General features: G+C 34.0%; 4 protein-coding genes across 5 annotated transcripts; all 4 read left to right on the forward strand.

The window, feature by feature from the left end:
- Positions 1-948: 948 nt before the first annotated feature.
- On the forward strand, positions 949-5,304 carry LOC109000882 (ER lumen protein-retaining receptor erd-2.2-like). 2 transcript variants are annotated; one of them, XM_035682672.1, is made up of 7 exons: positions 949-1,301; positions 2,241-2,284; positions 3,326-3,466; positions 3,618-3,698; positions 4,576-4,700; positions 4,781-4,853; positions 5,096-5,274. In XM_035682672.1, exons 1-6 carry the CDS (start codon positions 956-958, stop codon positions 4,827-4,829), a joined length of 786 nt encoding a protein of 261 aa, XP_035538565.1. In that variant the 5' UTR covers positions 949-955; the 3' UTR covers positions 4,830-4,853; positions 5,096-5,274. The 2 variants fall into 2 exon arrangements, with proteins under 2 accessions (XP_035538565.1, XP_018833460.2); XM_018977915.2 differs by having other exon boundaries at positions 951-1,301; positions 2,241-2,440; positions 5,096-5,304.
- Positions 5,305-10,129: 4,825 nt separating this feature from the next.
- LOC109000798 (snakin-2-like) lies at positions 10,130-10,971 on the forward strand. The gene is made up of 3 exons (XM_035682686.1): positions 10,130-10,295; positions 10,470-10,512; positions 10,625-10,971. The coding sequence occupies exons 1-3, from the start codon at positions 10,215-10,217 to the stop codon at positions 10,804-10,806; spliced, it is 306 nt and encodes a 101-aa protein (XP_035538579.1). The 5' UTR covers positions 10,130-10,214; the 3' UTR covers positions 10,807-10,971.
- A 7,228-nt stretch (positions 10,972-18,199) lies between these two features.
- LOC109000880 (snakin-2-like) lies at positions 18,200-19,235 on the forward strand. The gene is made up of 3 exons (XM_018977905.2): positions 18,200-18,401; positions 18,568-18,613; positions 18,749-19,235. The coding sequence occupies exons 1-3, from the start codon at positions 18,330-18,332 to the stop codon at positions 18,928-18,930; spliced, it is 300 nt and encodes a 99-aa protein (XP_018833450.2). The 5' UTR covers positions 18,200-18,329; the 3' UTR covers positions 18,931-19,235.
- Positions 19,236-21,132: 1,897 nt separating this feature from the next.
- Positions 21,133-21,967, forward strand: LOC109000878 (gibberellin-regulated protein 1-like). Its single transcript, XM_018977903.2, has 3 exons — positions 21,133-21,302; positions 21,419-21,461; positions 21,574-21,967. The coding sequence occupies exons 1-3, from the start codon at positions 21,171-21,173 to the stop codon at positions 21,753-21,755; spliced, it is 357 nt and encodes a 118-aa protein (XP_018833448.1). The 5' UTR covers positions 21,133-21,170; the 3' UTR covers positions 21,756-21,967.
- The last annotated feature ends 5,174 nt before the right edge of the window (positions 21,968-27,141 follow it).

Consider the following 27,141-nt stretch of genomic DNA (forward strand, 5'->3'; position numbering starts at 1 on the left):
TGAAAGAGAAAAAAATACTAGCATGAAAATATATGCATACATCATAACTGGAAAATGAACAAAAAGGAAGATGAGAGCTAAGGTTCCACCATCCTCTCCCATGGAAATACTTAAAAAGGATGAGTAGCCTTTTTAGAGCGAATGAAGACCTTCTCTTTCTAGAAAACGAACAAGTCTTTCACCACACATCAACCTTCCTCATAATAACTTTTTGCAGTTTTTTTTTGCCCTTTTTTTCTATCAGAATTTCAACCTAATTTATTTCCTTATATAAATTTATAAATTGATATAAACAGATGTGATATATCATATTGTTAAATTATTTTTATTATAAAATAAATTTAACGGACTACGTAAAATTACAATAGTTTATAAATTTATTTTTATATACTCCTTGTTATCGTAACATTTTGCTTACCAAATAAAGATCTTTTGAGTCAATTGATAACACTTTAATTTCCCTCTAAAAAAATCAATGATGAAATTCCCTTCCATGTATAAAAAAATCAAAAAACAAAACATTTCGGTTGCGTTTGGATGTTGAATTGAGTTGAATTGAGATGATAAAATATTGTTAGAATATTATTTTTTAATATTATTATTATTTTAAGATTTAAAAAAATTGAATTATTTATTATATTTTATGTTGAGATTTGAAAAAATTATAATGATGAATTGAGAGATGTTTGTCATCCAAACGAACCCTTCGCTTCCTAACAAAGCTGTTTTTTTTTTATTATTATTATTACGGAATAACATTAAAAATTTGAAACCAATATAATCGTCCCATGTCAGTATACGACAGATGGAGTGGACTGGGACAGTGGGCACCACCATTTTTCTTTTCTTTTAGTGGTTCAACGGCCCAATTCCAAACCCCAACCAACCCCACCACACCACACGTGTCGTACTCGAACCACAACGACTTCGAAACTCAAGTACCCTTTCAATTTTCATGGTCACCGTTCACACGCTCACATCTAAACCAACGAACCAACACAGGGAGTGTCGCGCACAGAGACACAGAGACACAGAGGAAGAGAGCGAGAGTGAGTGGGAAAGAAGAGGAGAAGAGTCAATGAAGGGAGGGAAGAGGCCGATCCAGGTGGTGGCGACATGGGCTCGTAGACAACCGCCGAAGATCAAGGTGTTTCTGGCGGTGGCGTCTGCCATTGTCGCGCTCGTGTTCCTGCGAATGATCATTCACGATCATGACAACCTCTTCGTTGCAGCCGAGGCCGTTCACGCCCTCGGCATCTCCGTCCTTATTTACAAGCTCACCAAGGAGAAGACCTGTGCTGGTAAGAAAATCCAAGAAAAAAAAAAACACGCCTGGTCTCTTTATTTGATTTCTCTCTTTTTTTTGTTCTATTTGTTGAATTGAACTGTCTGATTTGGAATTTGGTCCTCCTGTGTGATACCAAAAGTTAACACATCCCCGGTACCAATAAAGGGGGAAATAGTATATAGGAGTTAATTAAAATGGCTCAACAGTTAATGCTTTGAGAATCATCCTGCATGAGCTAGAAAAAAGTCTGGCTTCGATTTGTATTTTATAAATGACTTGTTTGACATCTTAGAATCTGGTAAAGATTTCATGGCGAAAATGCGCTCCCCTGGTTCGAGGGAATAAGGAGAGAAACTTGTGATTTTATTTTCCTAGTGGTTTAGACATAAAATCACAGAAGACAAACTTCAGGACGCACTTTGGTTTAATTTAGTGACTAGTATAAACAAAAAATGTATGTGCTTCCTGCATTACGAGCGACTTATAATGACCATTAAGTCCAAAATTTTTCATTGGCTCTTCTCTTGGACATTACAGAAGATAATCTTCTTTTATAACTACTCCGTACAAAGTTGTTTGTCCAGTCTTCTATTGTGTCACAAAAATTGTGTATTTGGAAAGTCCATGATATCGATAGCTTTCCTAATATACCCTTTTGCTTTATTTGAAATGTCTGTAACCATTTGCCATTTGATTAGGATCTTTCTCGATTTTTATAATATACGATAGGCAGGATCGATAATCTTGATGGCATTTTTCTAGACAAGTTCAATTTTGGTGAAAAGTAACAGTTTGATCGTGCAACAATAAATTCTTTTAAGTTTTCCTTCTTTCTTTTGGCCCTTTGCTCTGACAAGAGTTTCTAGCTTGGGAAATTGTTATGGATATTGGTAGATTATAATTACCATAATCTTAATGCCCTTTTGGCTTCGTTATTGTTAACTATTTGCAGGGCTTTCACTCAAATCACAGGAACTAACGGCCCTGTTTCTGGCGGTTAGACTCTATTGCAGTTTTGTTATGGAATTTGATATACACACATTACTTGATTCAGCAACATTGGTGACAACCCTTTGGGTGATCTATATGATTCGATTTAACTTGAAGTCTAGTTACATGGAAGATAAGGACAACTTCAAGATTTACTATGTGGTTAGCCCTCAATCATATTGCAGAAAAAATATAACCTTCCTTTTTCTACATTCACATCTGCTGCATCCATTTGTTTACAAAAAAAAAAAACACGTGAATGTTGCCAAATTAAACTTTAAATATTTAGTTGAAAAGCGGTGTCTCCTTTTAGGTATGCATAGCTATTTCATTTCACTGTTGCTTATTTGTATGAAACCTTGAATCCTTTTTCCGCTAAATTAGGTTTTAGGCACATGAGGATTTTGTTTCGCTGTATAGATTTCAATGGTTCATCATCTGAACTCACAGCTAAACATATTGGTATTCAGTCGAAGAACCTGTGGTAGTTGTGCGTTTTACGTTGTGGTACGTGAAGATTAGAAACTATCTTAGAACTTCCAATTTTGGTACATTTAATTTGCTTACACTTTCTCATATCTCCAATTGACATGGTTTCCCTATTATCCTTCATCTATTTTTTTCTGTTGTACTTCTAAAAAAAAATATTTTTGTTGCCATGACTTGATGATTCTTTTTCTGGGGGCCAGTTCACTTTTTGTCTCCACTAAATAAGCATGTGAATTCCAGTTACCAAATTGTAAATCAAAAGGTGATGTCTACATTGTTGATTTGATCAGCACTTGACAAGCACGATCATGTTATACATGCATGGACGTGGTCAGGTTTCCTTGTTATGAATTATTCTAGGGTTGGCTTGGACAAATACTTTCATAATTTCTGATGTACCCTCCTGTTTGTCTGACACATCGAAAAAAAAAGAACATACTTCTTTGTTATAAAAAATCTAGCGGCTCTTTAATATATTCTGATTGTTGCACGTGTTATGGAAATTTGCCTTCTGATTTTTTCTTAATCTTATATATATTTTGTTTCTCCTCCTTGCAGGTGATACCTTGTGCTGTGCTATCATTTTTAATTCATCCCACAACACAGCATCATATCTTGAACAGGATTTTCTGGGCCTTCTGTGTTTATCTTGAAGCTGTTTCGGTGCTACCTCAGCTGCGAGTCATGCAGAACACAAAGGTATGTTTTAAAGTAACTCTTGCCTGCCCTATTATTTATTCCATTCTGATGGTGCACCATGCATGGCACTTTAGGCTTTCTTTTTTTACTAATTTCATAAATGGCCTTTTGACAACCTTGTTTCCTCATCTTTGATTTTTCAAATTCTCAGATTGTGGAACCATTCACTGCACATTATGTCTTTGCACTGGGTGTCGCAAGGTTCTTGAGTTGTGCACACTGGCTTCTCCAGGTTTGATACGATTCAATTTCTGTATCTTCTTAATTAAATGTAATTAAGTGCTAGGTTAATTTTGCTACAGCCTTTTGATATTTAAAACATACTAAGAGTTACTGTGTCTGACACTTGCCAGCTTGGCAGATATGTCAAATAGTGAGGGGAGACTTGCAAATAAATTGACCGTCGTATTCAAAATGTCTAAGACTAATATAATTGATTGATGAACGACTATGACACCTTTTGAACTGGAGACGACTATTTCTTTATGGACAAATGGACATGCAGATAGCCATCGTGGTGTTAGTATCTCAGTGAGCTTTTTTATGGTCTAGATCATAACCCGCACTATGCATGGATTTATATTCTCTTGGTTTGAGCTTCTTATTTGTGGGAAAATGAGAGATTATGGTTTGACTGGACATTTTTGGATGATGTTCTTATACATCAAGCCAGCGTCTTTAAACGATAATAACAACTAAAGAACATCCGGAATTTTCCACAGACTTATAAGCTAAAATCTTTAAGTATTCATACCTTTGAGCTTGCAACGTCTTTTTTTACAAGTGATAAAGTATATTTACTGATTTCACCCCAAAAATGCATAAGCCAACAGTTATGATCACCAATCACATAAACCTTCTTAACACATTATTCAGCTATAACATCTTGAAGATGAGAAAATAAGAGCAATTTTAAAAAAAATATGAATTTATCTTTTTATTTAGACAAAACTTCAGAGTAATCCTTTTATAGGCACAGTTGTGACAAAGCTTTCATGCGCATCTATTTATTTTCCTGTTATAACAAAATTAATTGTTGTCCTAAGGTGTGATAATAATTACCAACGCAAATTTAGCTTCTTAGATTAAGCTTTCCTTCTTTTGCGCAGGTATTGGATACTCGAGGCCGCTTGCTGACAGCTTTGGGTTATGGTTTGTGGCCTTCTATGGTTCTCCTCTCTGAAATTGTCCAGACTTTTATTCTTGCTGATTTTTGCTACTACTATGTGAAAAGGTAGGTGAAATACTTTGATTTTGCAAATTCCTTGTATGTTACACTTGTGGATCACTGCTAAACTTTTTCTGTGGATGCAGCATTTTTGGCGGACAACTTGTTCTGCGACTCCCCTCGGGGGTGGTGTAAGCTTTGGGATACTTCAAATTTTTGGTATATATCTAGTTCAGCAGAAACATTCTACATATTCAACTTAACTATGTAATGTAGTATTTAGCAGTTGTTGGGATGTTTGGTTGGATAGTTTATTCTTGACGAGTATGGTGGTTCAGGAGTTATCCTCAATGTTTTAAGTCCATATATTTTTAGTTCTTAACATGAACGTTAACCTATCAGGTTTCAGTTCTACATTAATGTCTGTCTCGCTCAACTGTTCAGCTACCCTGTCTTTGTAGGGATTCTCACCGTATGAGGAGATCAAAGATCGATTTGGAGAGTCTTCGGGGGAAAGTAGGCAATTCTCATTGCCGACTTGTCTTTTACATCTAGAGATGCTGATTAATGATAACTACAGTACCGATAATAAGAAGAGTAGGTTTTTTTTTTTTTTTTCTCGAAGCAAACATATTATAGATATATTTTATTGTTAATAGAAACTTTCATCTCAAATCAGCAAATACAACACAATAAAAGAGAATAATAATAATAATAATCTTGGTCAATGACTTGATCCCATCCATTTTTCACAAAGGGAAGCTGCGCATGAAGTGGTTTTGATACAGTTAAATAAATGGACTGTAATACTACGATTGAGAGGTGTTTTGTGATGCATTCTGCTGGCTGAAAGTTACTTTCAATACTTCTTTCCCACGTTTCCGTCCGTTTTCATAGCACTGACGTTTTCTGCTACTCGCAGATGGAAGGACACGTATCAACAAGGAGCACGTGTAGACAAAAAAATTTCTCTGCTAGTCAATGGAATATGCACACTTTTTGCGTGAAACATTATATTCTTAAAAATTTGAGTACGTAATGCTAGAAGTACAAATACATTTTATAAAAGAAAGTTAAAAAATTTCTGTTATAAATAGGTGTAGTTTTATGTAATATGTTAGATTTATTTTATAATAAAAATAATTTTATAATAAAAATAATTTTATAATATAAGATAGTTATATCAATTTATAAATTTATTTTTAAAAAATTCATTTATAATTAAAATATTCCTCTATTTGAATAGTAAAAAACATCGGCTAATAATTATGTAAGAAATACTTTCCCAGTTTAACAAGAAAAAAAATCAGCTAGACTGAAAAAATATAGTTATATACAAGTATCTTGAAGATATATTATGCAAACAGTAAATAGTTTCTTGAAATAGTTTCTAGAAATTACATAATATGTCGATAGAGTCGTGCTACGTACAATCTCAGTTGGGGGCTTGCGTACCCACGAAATGGATGTTTATGTCATTTACTCTATAATTTTGGTCAAATGTCAAAAATACGCTCCACTTTATATTCCTCCCTCAAGCAATGAGACATAACTCTCTGCACTTTCATTCTTATCTCTCTTCTCAGAACACGGGCCAAGACAAGTCGACCCAAAGCAAAGTGGCCTTGTGTTTGAGTGTTTGAAAATAGATCTCTATCCTTTGAGTTCCCTCTGCATCTCCTCCACCACTGTTGGCATGTATAGTCTCATTCGAAATATTTGAGTGCTTTGAAAATAGATGTCATTCTAAAAAAATAGATGCTTAGAAACGTACCACTTCAAAGATGGATCCAGTTGAATTTCTTTTTGAAATTTAATGAGAAATACTTTGATTGCTCATCTGTAAAAGAATCATTCAAATCTTTTCCATAGGTAATTTTCCCATTAGGACTATCACAAGAGCGATCTTATATTCTTGAACTAATATACCCATTTGAAAAATCATCTTGAATATCAGGAGATACATGTCTAAAGTATCACCTTCTAACTGAATCCCGCAGCTGAGAAGATTGTTTGGACTTTCATGCGATTCTTCCTTTGAGATGTCAGGATGAAGATGAGTGCGACTTGACTCCGAACATTTCTTAATGTGATGATTTCTTTGCATGCAATATGAACACGGTCATCTAGAAGTTTCAGTGCAAGGAAAACAAAGATGTTTCAATGCAATTCGACTCATGAGAAGAAGCTTGGACAATTAAAACAGTAGCCAATAAGTTAAACGACGGGTTTGTACTTCTAATCATTTTTCTTCTTAAATGAAACGAAGCGTTTCACTTCGTGCGCACATAGGCCTCCAATTAAGACTGCGTCTAGAATTTTTTATGTTGATATATATAGTATAAGAGATGATAAGTAAAATTTTTCTATACTACAAACAATGCTTCAAACAAATGGTTTTGGATTTGGTAGATTGGTTGGGCGTGGCTGATCGGTAACTGACAACTGTAGACGTATTGTCAAGCTAACCAAACAAACTTGGATGCAGGCAGCCGCAAGTCAAATCAACCCAAACAAATTGAAAGAAGAAACAGCAGTGTGGAGGGGAAATGGCTATTTGTGGTTCCTATACAACTGTAATGCACCGAAAGCCCGATCGTGACTAGATCTCGATCTCTCCATGTCTCTCATCCATGTTTGCCTCTTCTTATCTTTATGATCGGCTAGCTAGCTAGTTTCCTCGATCGAGCTTATCTTTCATCGCCAGCTATACTTGATTTCATCCAAACAAATTAACAAACATCATATTTCTTTCTTTTCAAAACGATTTTTGATTTTTATAGACGCACACCTGGCTGAAAAGCTTGTAATTCTTTTTCCCTTTTCATTTTCAATGAAGGTATGTATTTGATACATTAAGTCCCGTTTGGATAGTGAGATAAGATGTGATGATTTCAGATAAAAGTTAAAAGTTAAATAAAAATTGTTAAAATATTATTATTATTTTAGAATTTAAAAAAATTAAATTATTTATTATATTTTATGTGAGAATTTGAAAAAATTATAATGACGAGATAAGATAGTTTTTCAATCCAAACGAATCCTAAAACGTAAGCACAACGCGTGAATCATAAAATTACATAAGATTAACTATAATTGTCTTTGGGGTCCTTTTTGTCCATTAGGAGTTCATGCGTCTCTGATGCACCTATGATCGTTTCAATCTAGTTTTCTAAAAAAACACACCACAATAGTGATCTAACTCTAGATTGCTTCAGATCAGATCGTCTTAGTGGTAATATTTTCTTAACATTAATTATGTCAAAGGATATTCGAATATGGATCGGCCCAATTATATATCATGAGTTTGATCAATTAAGCTATTTCCTAATTTGTATTTAATTTAGTTGTCCATGGAAATGGAAAAGATCATGCATGCACATGACTTGCTTGGATGATGATTGTGTACAGACGCTCATGTCACGCTTGCCTGAGGGCAATAATATCTCGTTATATATGAATGTATATATATTTCCTAGGACACTGATTCGATACAAAGTGCTATTGCAGACAAAAGTTCATTAATTTGGCTGGTGGAACGTCTTGATCTTCCAAGTACTGATCACCAATAGAAACATCGATCTGCTCGATCCCCTAGCTATCTCAATCTCTTATAATTCAGAGAACATATTTTTAGAACACAATCGATCATGATTTGCAGTCGGTAGCGTGGGACATCGATCGGTAACGATCGATGATCAGTATTCAGGTTTCAGAAAAATAATAGCGGTGATAAAGTTAATAATATTTCCTCTTTGGTTCTGATCATACAATGGGAAATCTGTTAATGAAAGGCATTCAGGTTAATTATTAAAAACACCAAAACCATTAATTATTAGACACTGCATGTTGCAAACTGTACGCATGCATTTATGGTTTATAAATCATTTGAATTATATTATTTTTATCTATTTCTTTTTTACTTTTTAAGATGTCCTTATCGTCTAATTATCATTGGATGAGTTTAAATAATAGTTTTGTTAACGTAGTAGTACCTACCTACTATATAATAAAATTCTCTAAAATCATTTCAATGGTATTTTGGCCAAGGAAAATTAATTAGAATATGATAGATCCATCATAATACGTAATAAATACGTATTATGATGGATCTATCTATCTCAGACCATTAAAAAATAAAAAGAAGGAATCAAATTAAGAACCTTAGTATATATATTGATATATTAATCTGAAGTATTAATGCTACAAATAATTATATCAGTATTTCCTTACTATATATGTTAAAGTGGCAGCGTTTGTAAAATTAGTGACTTTTTTTTTATATATTTTTTAAATACCAATCTAATTAAAGGGTAGTATACATGCATATAGATAACAGTGAGATAATAGTATGAATATTTCTAACCTTTTTATTTAAGGATATAGATCATGCTCTTTAATTTCTTCTTCTTATTTATTTATTTTATTTATTTCTTTATCTTTATAATAGTGACAGGCCGGATAGCATGGAGGCTTGGAGGGCATCCCAGTACGATCACATCTGTGCTTGCGTTGGCATATTCAATCGAAGCTGCAAGCTGAATATACTACAGATGTGGCTTCGCGAGTCTGTACAGCTGTGCGGTGGCTTTCCACGTACACGTCCCATGCACGATCACATCATCATTATCGTTTTCGTGATGCATGCATGCGCTAGCTAACGTACCAAGCGACAGATAATTGATTATTTCATTTTACTTGCACGTACGAGTGGACAGAGCTGGAGGTCGTCGTCTAGCTTAGTTCCCGGCCTCCCCTTGCCTGGCCTGGCCTGGAACTTATTAGGCTACGCGCAGGAGATTTCGTCTGAACTTAGAGACATCAAGTGATCAGAGTGGAAAAAAAATATACATGAAATTGATTTTATAATATTTATTATTGCTATATTTATAGTAGAGTTCAACTTTTTCGAAAATGAGTAATAAATATTGTTATGACAACTATATATGATCTATCTTTCTCTTATTTAAAATCTTCTAAAAGAAAAGAAAAGAAATTAAAAAAAAGTTATCCAACCCGACCGCAAGATCAGTATTTGGTTGGGTACGTTGTACATGTCGAAGGTTATCCAAAGTTGATGAACTATATTATTGGATGCATGTCTTAATTTCAACACCGTATTTGTGATAAGCAATCCAACCCTCGTCAAAATTGATCCATATTCACGGTTTAAAACATTACGCTCGCACAAGATCATATCAGATGTTAAAAATCTTTAAAAAGGGTACGTTAAAACTCAAAACCATTTGCTACCTGCAGACACTTGGGAAACGCCTTCCACCAAGCAATACAAAAGTGCCTAGCTAGATACTCTAGATTATTCCAAATTTTACTTTTTTTTTTAATCTTTATCCTTTCAATTTCCCTTCGGTCTACGTATCATCAAAGAATGCCACGTCATTGCATGCAACCAATCCACTTCTGGCTCTCTCTCTCTCTCTCTCTCTCTCTCTGTGCGCGCTTAATTAGCTGACGGTTGCTACAAATATAGGAGCCCTCTCAACTGACTTCCACCGCATCAAATATTCACGAGGTTTCAACAAGGCTAGCTAGTGCAATAGTTTTAAATCTAGTTTAGCCATGCCCATCTCCAAAGCTCTAGTTGCTTCTGTTCTCATCTCTCTCCTCCTTATGATCCATCTCAATGAGGCTTATCAGATGGTAAATTAGTACTCCTTTATCCATCTTCCAAATAAGACCTTATGCTGATCGCTTAATTCCTCTCTTCATATATATAATATAGTATTAGTATTGAATTAATTATTAAATAACTAAACATGATGAGGCTTAATTTATAGTTTTCTAACCCCATATAGCATTTGAGGGATGCTGCAGGTGAACAATAATGTAGCAAAGGATTCTCTCCCCAAACAAATCGGTGACTTGTTGATTATATGATCATTTTCTGTTTATTAATTGATTCATAATTGCATGCATGGCTAACTTTCTCCATTATTATATATATATATATATATATATTTAATATTCAGATTGTGGAGCAGCATGTACTGCGAGGTGTCAGCTGTCGTCGAGGCAGCGTCTGTGTAAGAGGGCATGCGGGACTTGCTGTGCCCGTTGCAATTGTGTTCCTCCAGGCACTTCAGGCAATCAAGAGGTCTGTCCCTGCTACGCCAACATGACCACCCATGCCAACCGACGCAAGTGTCCTTGAAACGTATATATGGAAATTATGCCGTTTATATATCATGTATAATTATGTTTGTGTGTGTGTAAGTACTAAAATAAGCATATCACTCTGTTACAAGTACTGCTACCATGCACAAGAGTTATTATAACAATCCTCTATGATACCCCAGTTATTATATATTCTAGCTTACCTCTGATCTTGCTTTGTTAACATTAGTAACCCAAGTGTGGCTGAAGCTGTAGGGTTAAGGAGGGCTGCTCTTCTGTGTACTGAATTGGGATTATCAGACGAGATCTTAGAAGGAGATTCTAAGTTGGTTGTAAATGCCACAATTAGTGGAGAGGAAATAGAGACTGAATATGGAAGTATCATAGAGGATGTTAGAAGAGTGATTAATGGGAGGTTGAGCTGGGGTATACGGTTTATATATAGAGAAGCAAATTGTATAGCACACAAACTAGTAAAGTTAGTAATTAATTCTTCTGATGAGAGGGTGTGGATAGAGGATAGTCCAATAGAAATTAAGAATGATATACTTAAAAGGAGAAGTATTGTAATGACTGATTTTAGTTATTAATGAATGAAGTATGTTTCTGTTTCGAAAAAAAAAAAAAGTTATTATTCTTCGATCATAATAACTAGACAGCAAGAGTTAAATCCCACCCCTTCATCCTGATTTTTAATTTTATCAGCTTCTCTAGTCATATTAACTAATGTGACATATTTAAAAGTGACTTATGAGTCAATTACTTAAATAAATAAAAAAAATCAGTTAAAATGCATGATCATCAGTACGTAGATTTAAATAACAATCCGGTAAATAGTTCTAATATTACTTATAAAAATGTTGTTGTTATCTTAAAAATGAATTCATGACGACTGACTACATTTGGTTAAATGATGATGATCATGTTCTGTACATTCATCATGTGGTGGCTGAGATATTCTAATCCGCAAGCCTTTGCAGTTGGGTTTTTTCGTAATTATTGGGCTATGACTCTTTGCCATATTGCCACCAAAGCTAAGCTGGGCCATGCGCACAATAATGATGCAAGTAAAATTGGTCTAAGCAAAGTTAAAAGAAGATATGGTATGGTACTACTGTGGTGGAGAAGCGGCTATTTATGGTTCCTGAACAACTGTAACACACGACCACATGAATATCCGTGAGTCGGTGCATGGATTGTATATATATATATATATATGTTTGTGAGATGGTTATGTCATAACTTGCCCGTTCTTATCTTTATCCATCATCTCAAATATCCAAGCTTTCTCTCTCTCTATGTAGCTCCAAAGCAAGCAAAAGACAAAACTGGGAAATTCTCCATTTCTGTAAAACGACAGTACTTCGATCGATCTATAATATTATAAAGTACTGAATTAACTAGCTTTTCCTTTTCTTCTTCCTCGCTAGCTTTATAAAATAATCCGCAAATTATGTGAAGTTGTGAAAGAATTATATATATATATATATATACATAAATATTCCTAAATCATATGTTAATTAACCACTTATATATGCTTGGCTGGTCCGTAGCTAGCTAGCTAGCTAGATAGCCCCTGGCCAGCGAAGTTGATAGCTTTAATTGTTTGATAAATTATTCATTTTAGGTAATGGCTAAGTCCATTCATGCATGTTTGACTCATTAATTTTCGTATATATATAAATTATTGAGTGCTAATAAATGCATGCCTGCCTGCCTGGCATGATTTTAATTCAAGTTACGCCGTACATCCAACATCATGAGTATTTTAATAATACAAGTGCAGTCCAAGTCAAAAGTAGTTCATTATAAATTTGGCTAGCTAGCTAGTGGACGTGGAACTGCGTCCGCCGATCAATCAAAATATCATCTGTGGCTCGATCAACTGCATGCTGGCTAGGTTGTTCGATTCTATCATACGATAGAGCTTCTTCAATTAATGTCGGCCTTGAATAGAAACAAATATCTTTAGAACCCCCAATCATTTAGGAGTTGGTAGTATGGACAATCGGAATCGATATTTTTATTGATCAGGAGAATAATATCCATTGCACTACTACTTTTATATATATATATATATATATATATCAATTGAAGGTAGAAATATGGTTAGGTAGTCATCTTAAATAATTGCTCACTATTTTTTAAGGCCAAACCAATCTCTGAACATGAAAAGTGATTAAAAATAATATAAAATAAAATAATTCATGAACAGACTATATATTTATACAATTATTGAGTTGCAACTTGTAGATATCGACAATATGAATGTTACATGTCATATTAAGATCCATTTTAGTTCTTAGGTTATTCTACCGATTAAGTGAGGCGTTTCTTCATATATATATATATATATATATATATATATATATATATATCTCAGACACTATTTTGAAATTTAATGGTACATATGTTTCTTCATAAGCATTTATCGTATGGTCATGAATATGATAAATACTAAATTAATGCATGGAATTTACATTTGTGTATTATATGCGTCGGACCTCACATGCCTTTCCTCTATTCTCCTAATGCCCTGCACCATCTTCACCTTTTTTACTAGGTGTACGAGAGCTCAGAAATGCATGTGATGTTGTAAAATGTTATGCAAAATATATACACCATTTCACAACACCGATGACAAATAAAATAAAAATAACACAATCAAAAATGCGACACACAAATAAAAAATACAACACAATCAAAATATACTTAAGACCATCCAACATAAGTCTAATATGATATATTTATAATTAGTGGCGATGAAAATCTAATTTGGCAAAAATTGCGTACTTCATTCTAACGGAGTGTCGAGCGCAACTCGAGCGAATAACCAAATGAATATTGGCTCGAGTGGAGTATCGAGCGAACACTAAAGTTTCTATCTCACTCGAGCTAAGTGTCGAGTGGGACTCTCGGACTTTAGTTTCGCTAGAACGGTATGTCGAGCGACGTCGAGCGAACTTTAAGCAAACACTTTTGACTCTAAAACCAGTCTCTACATATACCCTAACAATCTCTCACTTGGAGACTGGGTCTCCACATGCTAGCCACTGTTTCTAGCCAAGCCCTATCATCTCTGCAGCTTATAGCTCCCGTCTTCAAGCTAGAAGACACACTGAAGTTAAGCCCGACTTCAATCTTCTACGTACATCGCCCTTAGTCAGCACATCCATTGGGCGACTCACAACTCAGTATCCGGTCTCTAACCGATCTTAGCAACCTTAGCCAACTTTCTCATGCTTTCATGAGGAACGACAAAGCTGACTCTTTTTGGCTTCCTCACATGTTTCGCACAATCAAGCCTGCATTTTTGCACTCTTGTATTTTCCTGCACATCACTGAACCTTGATGTTAAATACAAAGAATTAGATCTCTTATCATGCGCTAAGATCAGCACACCCTTAGTAATCTTCCAAGCTCCTCCAAAGAATGCTATTGCAAAATCGCTATCATCAAGCTGTTTCACATAAATCAGGTTTTTATTCAGATCTGGAACATGTTTAATTTGTTGTAAAGTCCACACGCTCTTGTTTGAAAGTGTGATATGCACATCGCCCACTCCCACTACGTCCAATGCCTCTCCATAAGCCGGATCATCTTCCCAAAATACCAACAACATGATTATGCATGATTTCTCGATGTGAGGTGCTATAGAACGAATACCTTTAATCCAACAGCCAATCATCAATCGAACTGTGCCCTACAAGAAGTAAGGCATCATAAATTTCTTCTGTCATTGCATTCACAGCATCATCATCATAACTTTCTTGATTCCTGCAGTTTCTCTTGATGTAGCCCGGCTTGTCACAACTCCAGCATGTGATCTGTTGCCCAGATCTCATCTTACTCTTCCCCCTACTCTTGGAGCTTAACCTGTCATGTCCTATGCCCCTATTATCAACAATCAGGGTCAATCAAGAATCCGATGACTCACCTGAGTCTCTCATACGTACATCTTCAGCAACTACCATGTCACGTATGTCATCATAGTTCATTTTTGACTTGCCGGCTGAACTACTCATATCCATCATCATGGTCTCCCAACTATTTGGCAACGATGCCAACAAAATCAATGCTCTGATCTCACCATCAAACTCAATCTCTACAGAAGACAATTGATTTGTGATCGTATTGAATTCATACTTGACAAAGTTGCCAGGAGATCCACTATGGTTTTCTCCTTACTAACATTGTGTGCTATTGTTCTGGATAAGGTCAGCCGAACAAGACCTAGAATATGTCGAACTAATAGGGTCCATTCAACATCATCCATGCTCTCTGGCTTCTTTCCCAACAGTGGAAGGTGGAGCCTCTTCCCATAGAGATAATTTTCAACCTGCATCTTCCAATACTCAAAATCAGTATCATCGAACTTCTCAATCCCGGGTGCGTTCACTTTATCTCCAGTCATCATTCTCCTTCAGATCCGACCTTGGTTCTTTGATACCAGTTGTTGTGAAATGTTATACAAAACACACACATTAACGATAAAAAATAAAGTAAAAACAACACAATTAAGAACACGACATACAATATATGTGGTTCAGCAAATTGCTTACGTCCACAGAGCTGCAGAAATCTTATTAACCAGAGGAGATTACAATCACTCAATCTCAACTTACATTCTCTAGGGTTTTTTGCTCTCTCATACAATATGTACTCAATAGACAATTGTTCTCTATCAAAATATGCTTAAGACTATCCAACACAAGTCTAATATGATATATTTATAATGAGTGGCACTGGAAACCTAATTTGGCAAAAAATGCGTATTTCGCTCGAGCGGATTGTCGAGTGCAACTCGAGCAAACAACCAAATGAATATTGGCTTGAGCAGAGTGTCAAGCGAACACTAGGGTTTCTGTCTTGCTCAAGCTAAGTGTCGAGCGGGACTCTTAGACTTGAGTTTCGCTCGAGCGGTATGTCAAGCGACGTCGAGCGAGTTTTGGCTTGAGCCAATTGTCGAACCAACTTTCAGCAAACATTTTTTTAGCTCCAAAACCAGTCTCCACATATACCCTAACACGTGGTGCTCCCGTGTCGTCTCCTCTAATTAATCATTTACAATTTCGCTTCATTTGTTAAGTTTCGTTTTGATGTTGGGTTGAAATGAGATAAATTGAGTTATTTATAAATAATAGTAAATTGAGATAGTAGAGTAAGTTTTGTGAGATTTACTTAAAATAAGTTTAAATGTATTTAGATATTAAGATGCCTTTATATATATTTATGGAAAGTTGAAAAAGATTGTAAATCCCACATATAAAGAGATATTGAGTTGAAAAATGTTATGAATTCTATGTGTAAAAATGTTTTGAATTAAGATGAATTTAATGATTTAAAAATTGAGTGTTTGAATCTTAGATTTAGTTTAAAATTAAACTAAATTGAATTGCTAAATTATAAATTGATCTTAGACACATTATTAAGATCTCGTTTTATTATACAATTTAGATGAGATGATATGATATGAGATATTTTATTAAAAATTAAAATATTGTTATAATATAATTTTTATTATAAAATTTAAAAAAATTAAATTATTTATTATAATTTATGTATTAGTTTAAAAAAATTATAATAATTATATAAAATAAGATAATATAAAATGAAATAATTTAATTTTACGAAAAACCAGCCAAGAAATAAAGAATCAGAGTTTTGCTGTTGCGGTAAAAAAAGGTCGACTGGCGTCCAAAGCAAAAGTTTGGAATCTTTGGATCGATTTCACTGGTTGCGGTGGCATGCATGGTGACATGGCTAATTAAGACTGGGTGGGGACCAGATTTGATTTGATGGTGATGTTGAAATTCGCTACCTAAAGATAGCTGAAGACAGCTGTACACTCACTGGTACTCCGACTTTGTACAGCTGTCAAAAGTGGCTTTCTTTTGTTCGATGCTTCAACAGTCCACCATCACATCACCGTCGTTTTAACTTTTATCCTGAACACCGTACGGTCAACCTAATACTTGCCCGAACCAAACGTTTGTACGTTTGTGGTGCGCACAAAGCGACACAGTTTCACTTGCACGTGGGGAGGATGGATGCCTCCCGGTTCTCCCCTGTCGGCTCTCGCTTTAGCTCCCTCGGGACGACTAGTAAGTAGTAAGTTTGAAGTTTTGAACTGAAACCGGGAGGCACTTGTATTCATAATCTCGTACCATTCTCATGATTTTGGCCAGGCCAGCCAAACATTAGTGTGGTTTGGATTTGAAAATAAATTGAGATAAAGTGAAATAAATTATAAATAATAATAAAATTTATAAGTTAAAATTATTAAATAATAATAAATAATAATGAGATGAGAAATAAACTGTAAATATAAACGAGATCTAATAAAGAAAAAGATAAAACTCAAAATTTAATATATATATATAAATTCTACTCATTATTTTTAAAAAAATAATGATAAAATTACTATTTTACTATTATTTTTTTATTATTTTATTATTTTTTTCTTTAATAAATATGTGATGTACTAACAATAAATAGATAAAAAAATTCAATTAATTTAATAAAAATAAAACTATAACTTATAAATAAAAATAAAAATAAAAATAAAATATGAAATGATAAATACTAAAACTCTCTCTCTCACACACACATATATAATTATATATAATATCGTTTCAACTTCAACATCCTAATGGATTTGGAGTCGAAAATCTAATAGTTGCAAAAATATCTCAGGCCTACAAAACATTAAAAAACGTTTGCAACCTAAAGAAACATATATTAATGATAAAAGAATTTTATAAAAATAAATTTATAAAATGAGTTAGTTTAATATCATATATTAAATTATAAAATTATTTTTATTAAACCTGGTGATGAGTTGAGAAAGGTCAAAAAGTATATCTAATAGATCATATATAGTTATATTAAATTACATGAAAATAAACTTATACAATAACATAATTTAATATGACAGATTGTAAAATTATTTTTATCGTAAAATAAATTTAATAAATTACATAAAATTACTATTTTTATTTAATCACTTGTTATATATATATATATATATGAATAGCACTTCTCCCACGTAAAACCATTCGCTTCTCAAGCTCCACAGAAAATGGTAATTCTATACATCAGCCTACACACTTCACACATCATACATTTAATTTTTTTTTTAAACTTTAATACACTAAATATGTTGAGTGTGTGATAAATAGTAAGCTTATGCATATATTTTTCCCACAGAAAAACCATCCACCAAGTTGCACAGAAGTGCCTGCTCCAGATGGTTCCTAATGCATGCTTTTCGTTACTAGAGCCTTCCTGCGACTATTCCCATTCTGATTTCTCACTATGAAACAACTCCCTTAATTTTTCTTTTTCTTTTTCTTTTTATGTCGCTTGCGCGCAACACATAAATATCATCATAAGGATGCCCTCTGTCTTGCATGCACCTAACCCACTTTATCCTCTCTCTCGCTGTCTCACACGCGGTTGCTATAAATAGGAGCACCCTTTCCTCACTTCTACGCAACAAGTACTTGGTTTCAACTAGACGCTGAACAAAAGCTCCAAGTTTCCAGTCTTAATTTAGCTATGGCCATCTCCAAGGCTTTAATTGCTTCGATCCTCCTTTCTCTTCTCCTTATCGCTGAAGCTGATCAGATGGTAATAGAATTTCACCAATCTTCATCAAGAATGTCATGCTTACTGTCTTAACGTGCTTTTCGCTCCTTTTTTTTTCCTTCTTTTTTCTTTACGTACCCTGTAAACTAAACGTGAAGCTTTTATCTCTTTCTAACCCAAATAAAATGCTTATGGGGGATGGATGCAGGCCGTGAAAGACGATGTCGTAAAGGGTTCTGTCCCGACTAAAATAGGTTAGTTTCATGATCTTCTTGGACCACTTTGTTATATGAATATGATACTGTTTAATTTAGGAACTGTACCGTTGAGCCAAAGTTGGTTAACTTGTTTGTCAAATACTGCATGCATGCTGTATATTAATTTTTCAGATTGTGGAGGGGCATGTAATGCGAGGTGTCAGCTGTCGTCGAGGCCGAACCTCTGCAAAAGGGCGTGCGGGACATGCTGTAGCCGTTGCAATTGTGTTCCTCCGGGCACTTCCGGTAATCAGGACGTCTGCCCCTGCTACGCCAACATGACCACCCGCGGCAACAAACGCAAGTGTCCTTAAACAAATTAACAAGCCAAAGCCAACCCCCAAACCTTGTATTAATTAATTAATAAATATGCTGGGACTGTTTCCGAGGTTTTATAAGTTATCATCCAAGAAGAACATATATAATATCGAGGGTCGTTGAAAAGAAAATTTGTGTGATGAATAGTAATTTTATATATTAATATCAGTTGTATAAAAGCCTGCTACAACATCAGTTGTGGAGTTTGAGTTGTGGAAAATAATGTTTTTCTTTTTGTAATGTTTTTCCGCTTATGTCTTTTAAATACTGAAAGTAAAGATGTTTCTCTCCGTCTCTTCACTTATTTTTTGGTGGCTCTCTCTCTCTCTCTCCATTTGTTTTTGGAAAAGAAGTCTGGGGCGGACGACTCTTAATTTTTAACGCCTCTTTTGGGTCCTTTCTGGTGGAAAAGCTTGATAATGCCAAATAGGGTCGATAGAAACTCGATAATACGAAGTAGGTCGATGGATTTACGAAATCATCTATATTTACTGTTCTTTTAAAATTATTTTATTACTTATTTTATAATCAACCAATAATTTTATTAGGTCCATAAGCCATATATAACATTTTGTTCTGCCGGGAGCCTAAAAATTAACAAATTAAAACATCGTCCTAATCCAGTTATTAAATGACCGAAAAGCTGAAAACGTAGGACCAAAACGTGATGATTTCGGCATGGTCCCTTTGCAGTTTGCCGTAACTTGGAGATCAGCCAACGTTAAATTCATGATTCACTTTCAATGGTAATAAAAACGCACCAGCCCCTATTCATTACCCCCGCTTTACAGCATACCATCACTATATATATATAAAAAAAATTCTTTATATCATCCCTACACTATATAAAACCACACATGATTTTTTTATTTTTTTATTTTTTTTTTCTTATCAAATGTATGTTGGCATAAGGATGATGAATAGAAGAATTTTTTTAGTTTAGCAAGAATAAATAATTTAAAAGTTGGAGTCCAAGCCCATTTCTATTCATGTGTACCAAGTTCCGTTTTGATGGGCTTCCATATTTTCAAGGGGTTGGGGTGCGGCAAGCGTGATGCAGAATTTGGGCCATACGATTCAGGATGGAGATTCTATGTTTTTTTTTTCGGGAAAAGGAAATTCCATGTTGAATTTCAAGGGAACTCGTATTTGGAGAGGCATCTCCATAATTTGTGCTACTTTATAATATCAAAGATATGTAGAGATTAATCGTTCTACAACTGGGCCCATTCAATAAACAGCCCATTATGTAGTTTCTTTTGAACCACTGGACTGAAAAAATGGCTTCAGCTCGATCAGAATGCATGCCCAGTGAGATACCTCAAGGATCAGAATCCGAACACAAGAAATTTATTAGTGGGCTTGGATAGATAGTTTAGATAAGATGAGATGTTTTGTTAAAAGTTAAATAAAATATTATTTTTATTTTAAAATTTAAAAAAATTAAATTATTTATTATATTTTTGTAAGAGAATTTAAAAAAATTAAAATGATTAGATGAGATGAGATGAAATGTTTTGTATATCCAAACTCACTAAGTAATTCAAAATTATATATTGTTTGCGCGTGGAATATATAATTTTGAAATTAAATAATAATAAAAAGTAATGATAATATTAATATTTATAATAGTTAGATGCCTCTAGGGGAATAAATATTAAAAAATAGATGTTGAATTATATTTGTATCATTCCGAATACTTGTATTAGTGCGTTTGGATGGCTAGATTTGAAGAGGAAGACTTGAATTTGGGTCTTTAAAATCAGAATCCAAACCAGATTTTAACCTTTTAAAATCTTGGATTTCAAATTACATTAAAAAAAAAAGGTTGGTATTATGACATTTAAAGTCCTATCCAAACGCAACTTTAGTGTGAAATAAGTACTCTAACTTGCACTGCATATATTACAGCTAGCAGTAGTCCGGTGGTAGCTTAGAAGCATTTATTTTTGTTTTTCTTTGTAGTGACGGCCACGATTATTTCAGTATAATTGATGACACTTGCCATTACTCTTGAGATTGAGTGTCTTATTATTGCATTAACCAAAATGACTATGGCCGGATACGGCCCCTCCAACTCCAAGAATGCCATGTCCTCGACACCAAACACGAAAATGTTGCAGTACTCGGCCCCCCACCTACACGATTTGACATTTCCCCCCACACTATATTATACGCATTCTTTCATTATAAATACGACCCCATTCTCTATCCCCTTCATCTGCACTGACGTTTCATGGTTAAGAACAGAGACAGAAAGCTCTTCTCCCAAAGCCTTCCTGCAGCCATGGCCATCACCAAAACCCTAATAATTCCACTTGTTATTTCTCTTCTCCTTCTCCATGACCTTGCTGAATCTTATCAAAGGGTAAACTTTCATCCCCACTTAATTTATTATTTCAGCTTTTCAACGCACATATATGTTAAAGAGTGCTATTGATACTAACCCAAGCAATTTTGTACCTAACTAACATCATGTTCTAGGTGATCACCACCAAGGTCGAGTGCCCTTCCTCTCAAAATATTGGTAATATTCATTTAATCAATGTTATTACGATAAACAAACTAAATACCTGATTTATTAAAAAAAAAATGTTTAAATATGTAACCTGCATTATTCTTTGTAAATTTTCTGGTAGATTGTGGGGCTGCCTGTGATGCGAGGTGCCAATTGTCTTCGAGGCCGCACCTGTGCAAGAGGGCATGTGGGACGTGCTGTGCCCGTTGCGACTGCGTTCCTCCAGGCACTTCCGGTAACTATGATGCGTGTCCGTGCTATGCCAATATGACTACACATGGAGGCAGACGCAAATGCCCTTAATTAAAAACTCGATCCCTCACTTTATATATGCTGGCATGCATATATATATATGGCATCGCTCAAAAGCTAGCTGGATATTTGTATATAAGAATCAAAGTCTCAAAGATACGGCTCTTCATGGCCCAAAAATCATTAAAAATAAACCACTCCATCGAAATAAAACTTGTAAATCTGAAAGTTTAAAAGGATTATTTTAGTTTGCAGTCCTGGAACGTCTTACTATCTCTTTAATTCTTTCCTCGTATGCTTTTTGGAAGTAAGGGTGGGGGCTCTTCGCTAAATTTTGTTCAATTATGGTTGAGATAGAATTCGGTGGCTTTACAAATTGATCTTTAGTCAAATTCAAGAAATAGATCGACTCAATATTTTTAAGGTCAGATGCTGGCAAATGCAAAAAGATGCAAAAAGATGGCCCCTTTGATTTGGATACTACCCGATCTAAGCTACTTGGATGGAGATTCTAGTACTGCATGTTGATAGAAAGAACATTTGGATTTAATTAGATGGTGATCAGGGAGCTGCATGTCGTGGTAGTTCGATCTACATTTTTCGGTCTTGGTCATTTTCGTACACTATCGGAGTTGCGGCTCTGGTTGTTGTGAAAACGATGCAAGAAAATAAAGTAAAATAAGAAATTAATCACACTAACAAAAAACTTGACGCAATTACATCTATAGAGTTACAGAAAATTTTATTATGATCTTGAGGAATGTTAAAATACACTGTGAGACGAAATACAATGCTCAAAACGGTTATACTATTCATAATAAGCGTATATATATATAGTTGTATAACAGAAACTCTAATTACACGATTTTTGAGTTATTCTCTAGAGTGAATTCTCTATCTAAAGTTTATTTGAATGATATGTTAAGCGAATGTTAAGTGAACTTTGTGCCTAAATTTCACTCAAGCTCGGGCAAACTTTCTCTTGCGATTCTCAAGTTACAAACATGGTGAAAAATTTGTCTCGACATAATAAATTAGCCGCCGCCATAATAAATTAGACTATACAAACCCAACATTGGAGAGATTCATCCAACTACAATTGCATATATATGGGTCCATTTCGTACATTACCCTTTTTCTTTTGCACCATAGAAAAGCATGCGTTCGAGAACCAGAACTCCTCCTAGCCTCCTCCAAAAGTCAAAAAGAGAGATGCCTCAAGAAGAGTAAAGAAGTTGAAGAAAGAGAAGAAGGAGACGTCTCAACAAAGAGACTGCGTGCATTTATAATTAAGCATAACCGTTACAAGGAGGTGCTAAAAAACTGGGATTTTATAGTTAACCAGTTTGCTTATTGTTGTCTAGATCTTCCCTTGAAGGCAAAGACAAATATACGAAAAAGTTTGTCTTGGACTCTTGTTCACATCCAACCGGCCTTGGTGTATTCTTTGGAGGTTAGTAATTAATTAGGTATCGTACGTGTAACGTTCTGAGTTACCCAAAGCATAAAGCAGATTCCATTACCAATATGTGCGAGGAACCAAAAAAATACGTACGTACAACATGTTGGTCTAATTAGATGCCCATGTGATTTTGATATTTGTCATCGCCATATCCGCATGCAGGCATGATGCATTAATTATTAAACCACATACGGCCTTCTACAGTCTAAATTAATTGTTACTATTAAGGGTAGAATACATTGAGTTGGCAAGTTTCTAATGCCAAAAGTACTTTACCAGAGTTATAAGATAAAGTTACGTTCGAGATTGGAGTTGAAAAAGTGCAACAGTGCCAAATTCAAAATTAAGGTTGTCTTTAGATAGTAAGATAATTTCAAAGTCCTTCTTTGACATGTTTAATCCTCTAACCTGTATAAACTTTGCTATTCCCCAATTTTTAAAGAAATATTGATCATTGCCTTCCTTGAGAGAGAAAATCCTATTCACACAAATCGAGCCTTCAAGGCTTAAGATAACTGGTGCTTCCATGGGGCCCAATATTTAATGGGCCGTCAATTCTTTTAAGCCCAAATGAAAAATATGATAACGAAATCAATATTGATAATTTTGTCCGCCACTGATATGAAGGCAACATAATAAATAGTAGCTAGGTAAGGACAATAAAGAAGAATGCAAGGGAAAGCCAAAGAGACTGTGATGTGACAATGATGACATTAATAGTTAGTAAGGGGTGAAAAGGAAAGGCTTGAGAATTCAATTTGTTCCCCTAAACAAAAACTCTATCGTCTCACCACCATATATAATCATAACGACACGTATGATGCATGCAAAAACACTACCCTCTTTCCAAATCGACCTTCTAACTACATCCATCCCCATCCTTTTCTTTCTTCCTAATTATGTGTACTATATAGCATGGGTCCCCTTCTTAAAATCTCTCTGGCTACTAACTTAATAATTTCTCTCTAAATTTCAAATAAAATAAGACAAAAATATTACCGTCACTGGTCTTAATTGTGACATACTTGGAACTAATTCACAATTATTTTATAACTCTATAATAAAATAAAATAAGAGTTATTCTATTATCAAGCTGTATATAATAATAGAATACGTCATCCACATCATTTAGATGGTAAGAGTTCAATTTTATTTTTTAAATCAAATAATGTCACGTAACACTTTTTAATATATATATATATATATATATATATATTTAAATGCAAACACATCAACTGTCGATTATCCAACATTTTTTGGACCAATATGAAAAAAAAAAAAAAACCATTTTACATTAGGCTGGATCAAAAGTGTCATCAATCTCGATAGGAATATAATCAACGAAAAGAAGGTAGACACTAGACAGGCATAGAACTATGAAAGGAACTTTATAGCTAGGGGGTCCATTTTAAACCAAAATTCGGGACGACTACATTAGGTTCTTTTTAGGCACGCTCTCTCCAAAAGTCATTGATTTTAATTGAGGTGACACGAGTCTCGAGTCTTGTTCCAAAGTTTGTCTTCTACAAATTTGGCTTCATCTCAAGAGTCTTATTACATACAATTAAATGCACAAATGTTATACAGTTCATTTGAAAAATAAATAAATTTATTTTTAAAATTTTAATTTTTTTATATAAATTTTATATTTATTTATTTATTTTTAAAATAATTATGCAGCACCTGCGCTACGCAGCACTCACTTGTTTCTCTGATTTTAACAAGTGCTTCCGAAGATAAAAGAGCAGCCAGACGGAGCAAACACCAAAGAGCTTTGCTACACAACCTCCACCACACTCCACACTCCACACTTTTTTAAATTTTTTAAATTTTTAATATTTTTTTAAAAATTTTTTTTGAGTTTATTCTTTTTAAATTATTTCAAATTTTTTATTCATTATTCATATAATAAATATTTAATAAAAGAAAAAAATAATAAAAATTAAAAATAATATAGAGTGTAGAAGTTGTGTGAATAGTAAGAGGTTGAATAGATTTTTTGAACACGAAAACCATACGAAATGTAGATAAGACAGCCACTGTGAAGTTGTTACATTGTCGCTAAATCTAAAAGTAACTTCTATTTGTTACGGTTTACTCGCGACCTATTCGGTTTTTATACGAATGCTTAATAAATAATAAAATAAAAATTAAATTATTTATTATATTTTATATAAAAAATTAAAAAAATTATTTAAAAATTTAAAAACGTTAAATTATTTATTATATTTTATGTGAGAATTTAATAAAATTATAATGATTAGATGAGATGAATTGAAGTGGATTGAAAACTTGAAATGGATTATGAATACAAACAAAAATATTTATAAAATAAGTTTTTAAGAATATTGTTTTTGTCTTTTAAATTTAAAAACCACGTACAATTTTGTTTGTAAGCAAATATTCCTCAAACTACCATCTCAACTATCAATTATGTAAACTATTACAAAATTACAATATGCCTCCTTTATAAAATACTTGATATGAACGCTTTCGCTAAAATAAAAATTTAAAAAGAATTAAAAAAAAGTCATAAAATATTAGAAATTAAACATAAAAAGTGACATTTTTAAATAAAATATGAAAACGAAAAAAAAAAAAAAATTTTTTAAAATGTACAATAAATATTTTGCCAATTTTTGAAAACTCTTATGGTAATTATCAAAATTGATCATCTGGAAGTAAACAAATGTTACATGCGGCATATTATTTCACTAGTATTTTACTTTGTTGATGCGAAAAATTATTTTAATAATTAATAAAGCATAAGGTCTGAAGGTGCCACCATGTTTCTCACGTTGCTGTATGATCTCATTAAAGTCACTCATACACATCCAGGCCCTGCTGTCCAAGGGTTTTAATGCCCTTAACAGCTACCGGCTCCCTACTCTTTGTGCAGTTCGGGGTTGCCATAGAAACTAGTGAAAAACCATGTCTTCCTATTCTCATGATCAGTGACATTGGCAGAGATGTGAGAACTGATATAGGAGACAAGTTGTTCTTGATTGGTAGACTTCCACAAAAGTGCAAACCCCACCACTGCATGCCCTACTATCAACTACAAAGCTTCTGTCAAATCCAATCTTGTTTGTAATTCTTTCAACCCCCTCCCTCCTACTTTTGGTTTCTATCACAAACATTATGTTTGGACACTTTGTCTTCACCATAAAGTGAATTACTAAACCTTTGATAGTTCCAACTCAAGCACTTCATTATTACTGGTGGTGCTGCAAATCCTGAGTTATGCTCTTTTCAGGAATGAGCACCTCTTTTTATTTTTTTGAGTGACCATACTGATCACTACATTTACATATAGACCTCTCTTTCTTCCTACCACATAAATCAGTAATATGGTTATCCATTTCCAGAGAAGGTATCCCATCCAATTGAACTTCTCTTGTTCTTCTTTGCCAACCCATTTTTTTTTTTAGAAATGTCAAACTGTATTTAAAGATTTCAAAGTGGAGTGGCCAGTTACTTACTGAGTTGGTACGTTTGATATGAATAGCTGGAGAGTCCAAAGGGAAGTTACTTAGAAGCATTTCCACCAGTGTTATAAATTTCGTATCGTATTGACCGGTACAGTCGAAATATTTTGTTTCTATAATGTAGCCGGTACAGAAAAGGGTATAATTTTGTACTAGTCAGAATTTTAGCTGTTTCGGCCCGTACTGGTCGATATTTCGGCCTTTACTTTTTCCTTTTTATTTTTTTTATTTTTTCAAACTATAAACTCATTTTTTCACCCTCTAATTCAAACCAGACTATTTATAATTTAGATATAATTTATTCATATATAGACTATTCTGAAACGATATCGGTATCGAAATATCTTGTTTCAATACCTTGACCAAAACGCTCACCGGTACAATCTTCAAAACATTGATTTCCACTCCTACTCGATCATTGTTCTCTTGGTCCTGCTCATCTTGAGAAGTTGTCTACTCTATATTAAAGAACCCAAGGTTGCTAGGA

Source organism: Juglans regia, chromosome 11, assembly GCF_001411555.2.
Source record: "Juglans regia cultivar Chandler chromosome 11, Walnut 2.0, whole genome shotgun sequence".
Lineage (NCBI taxonomy): Eukaryota > Viridiplantae > Streptophyta > Magnoliopsida > Fagales > Juglandaceae > Juglans > Juglans regia.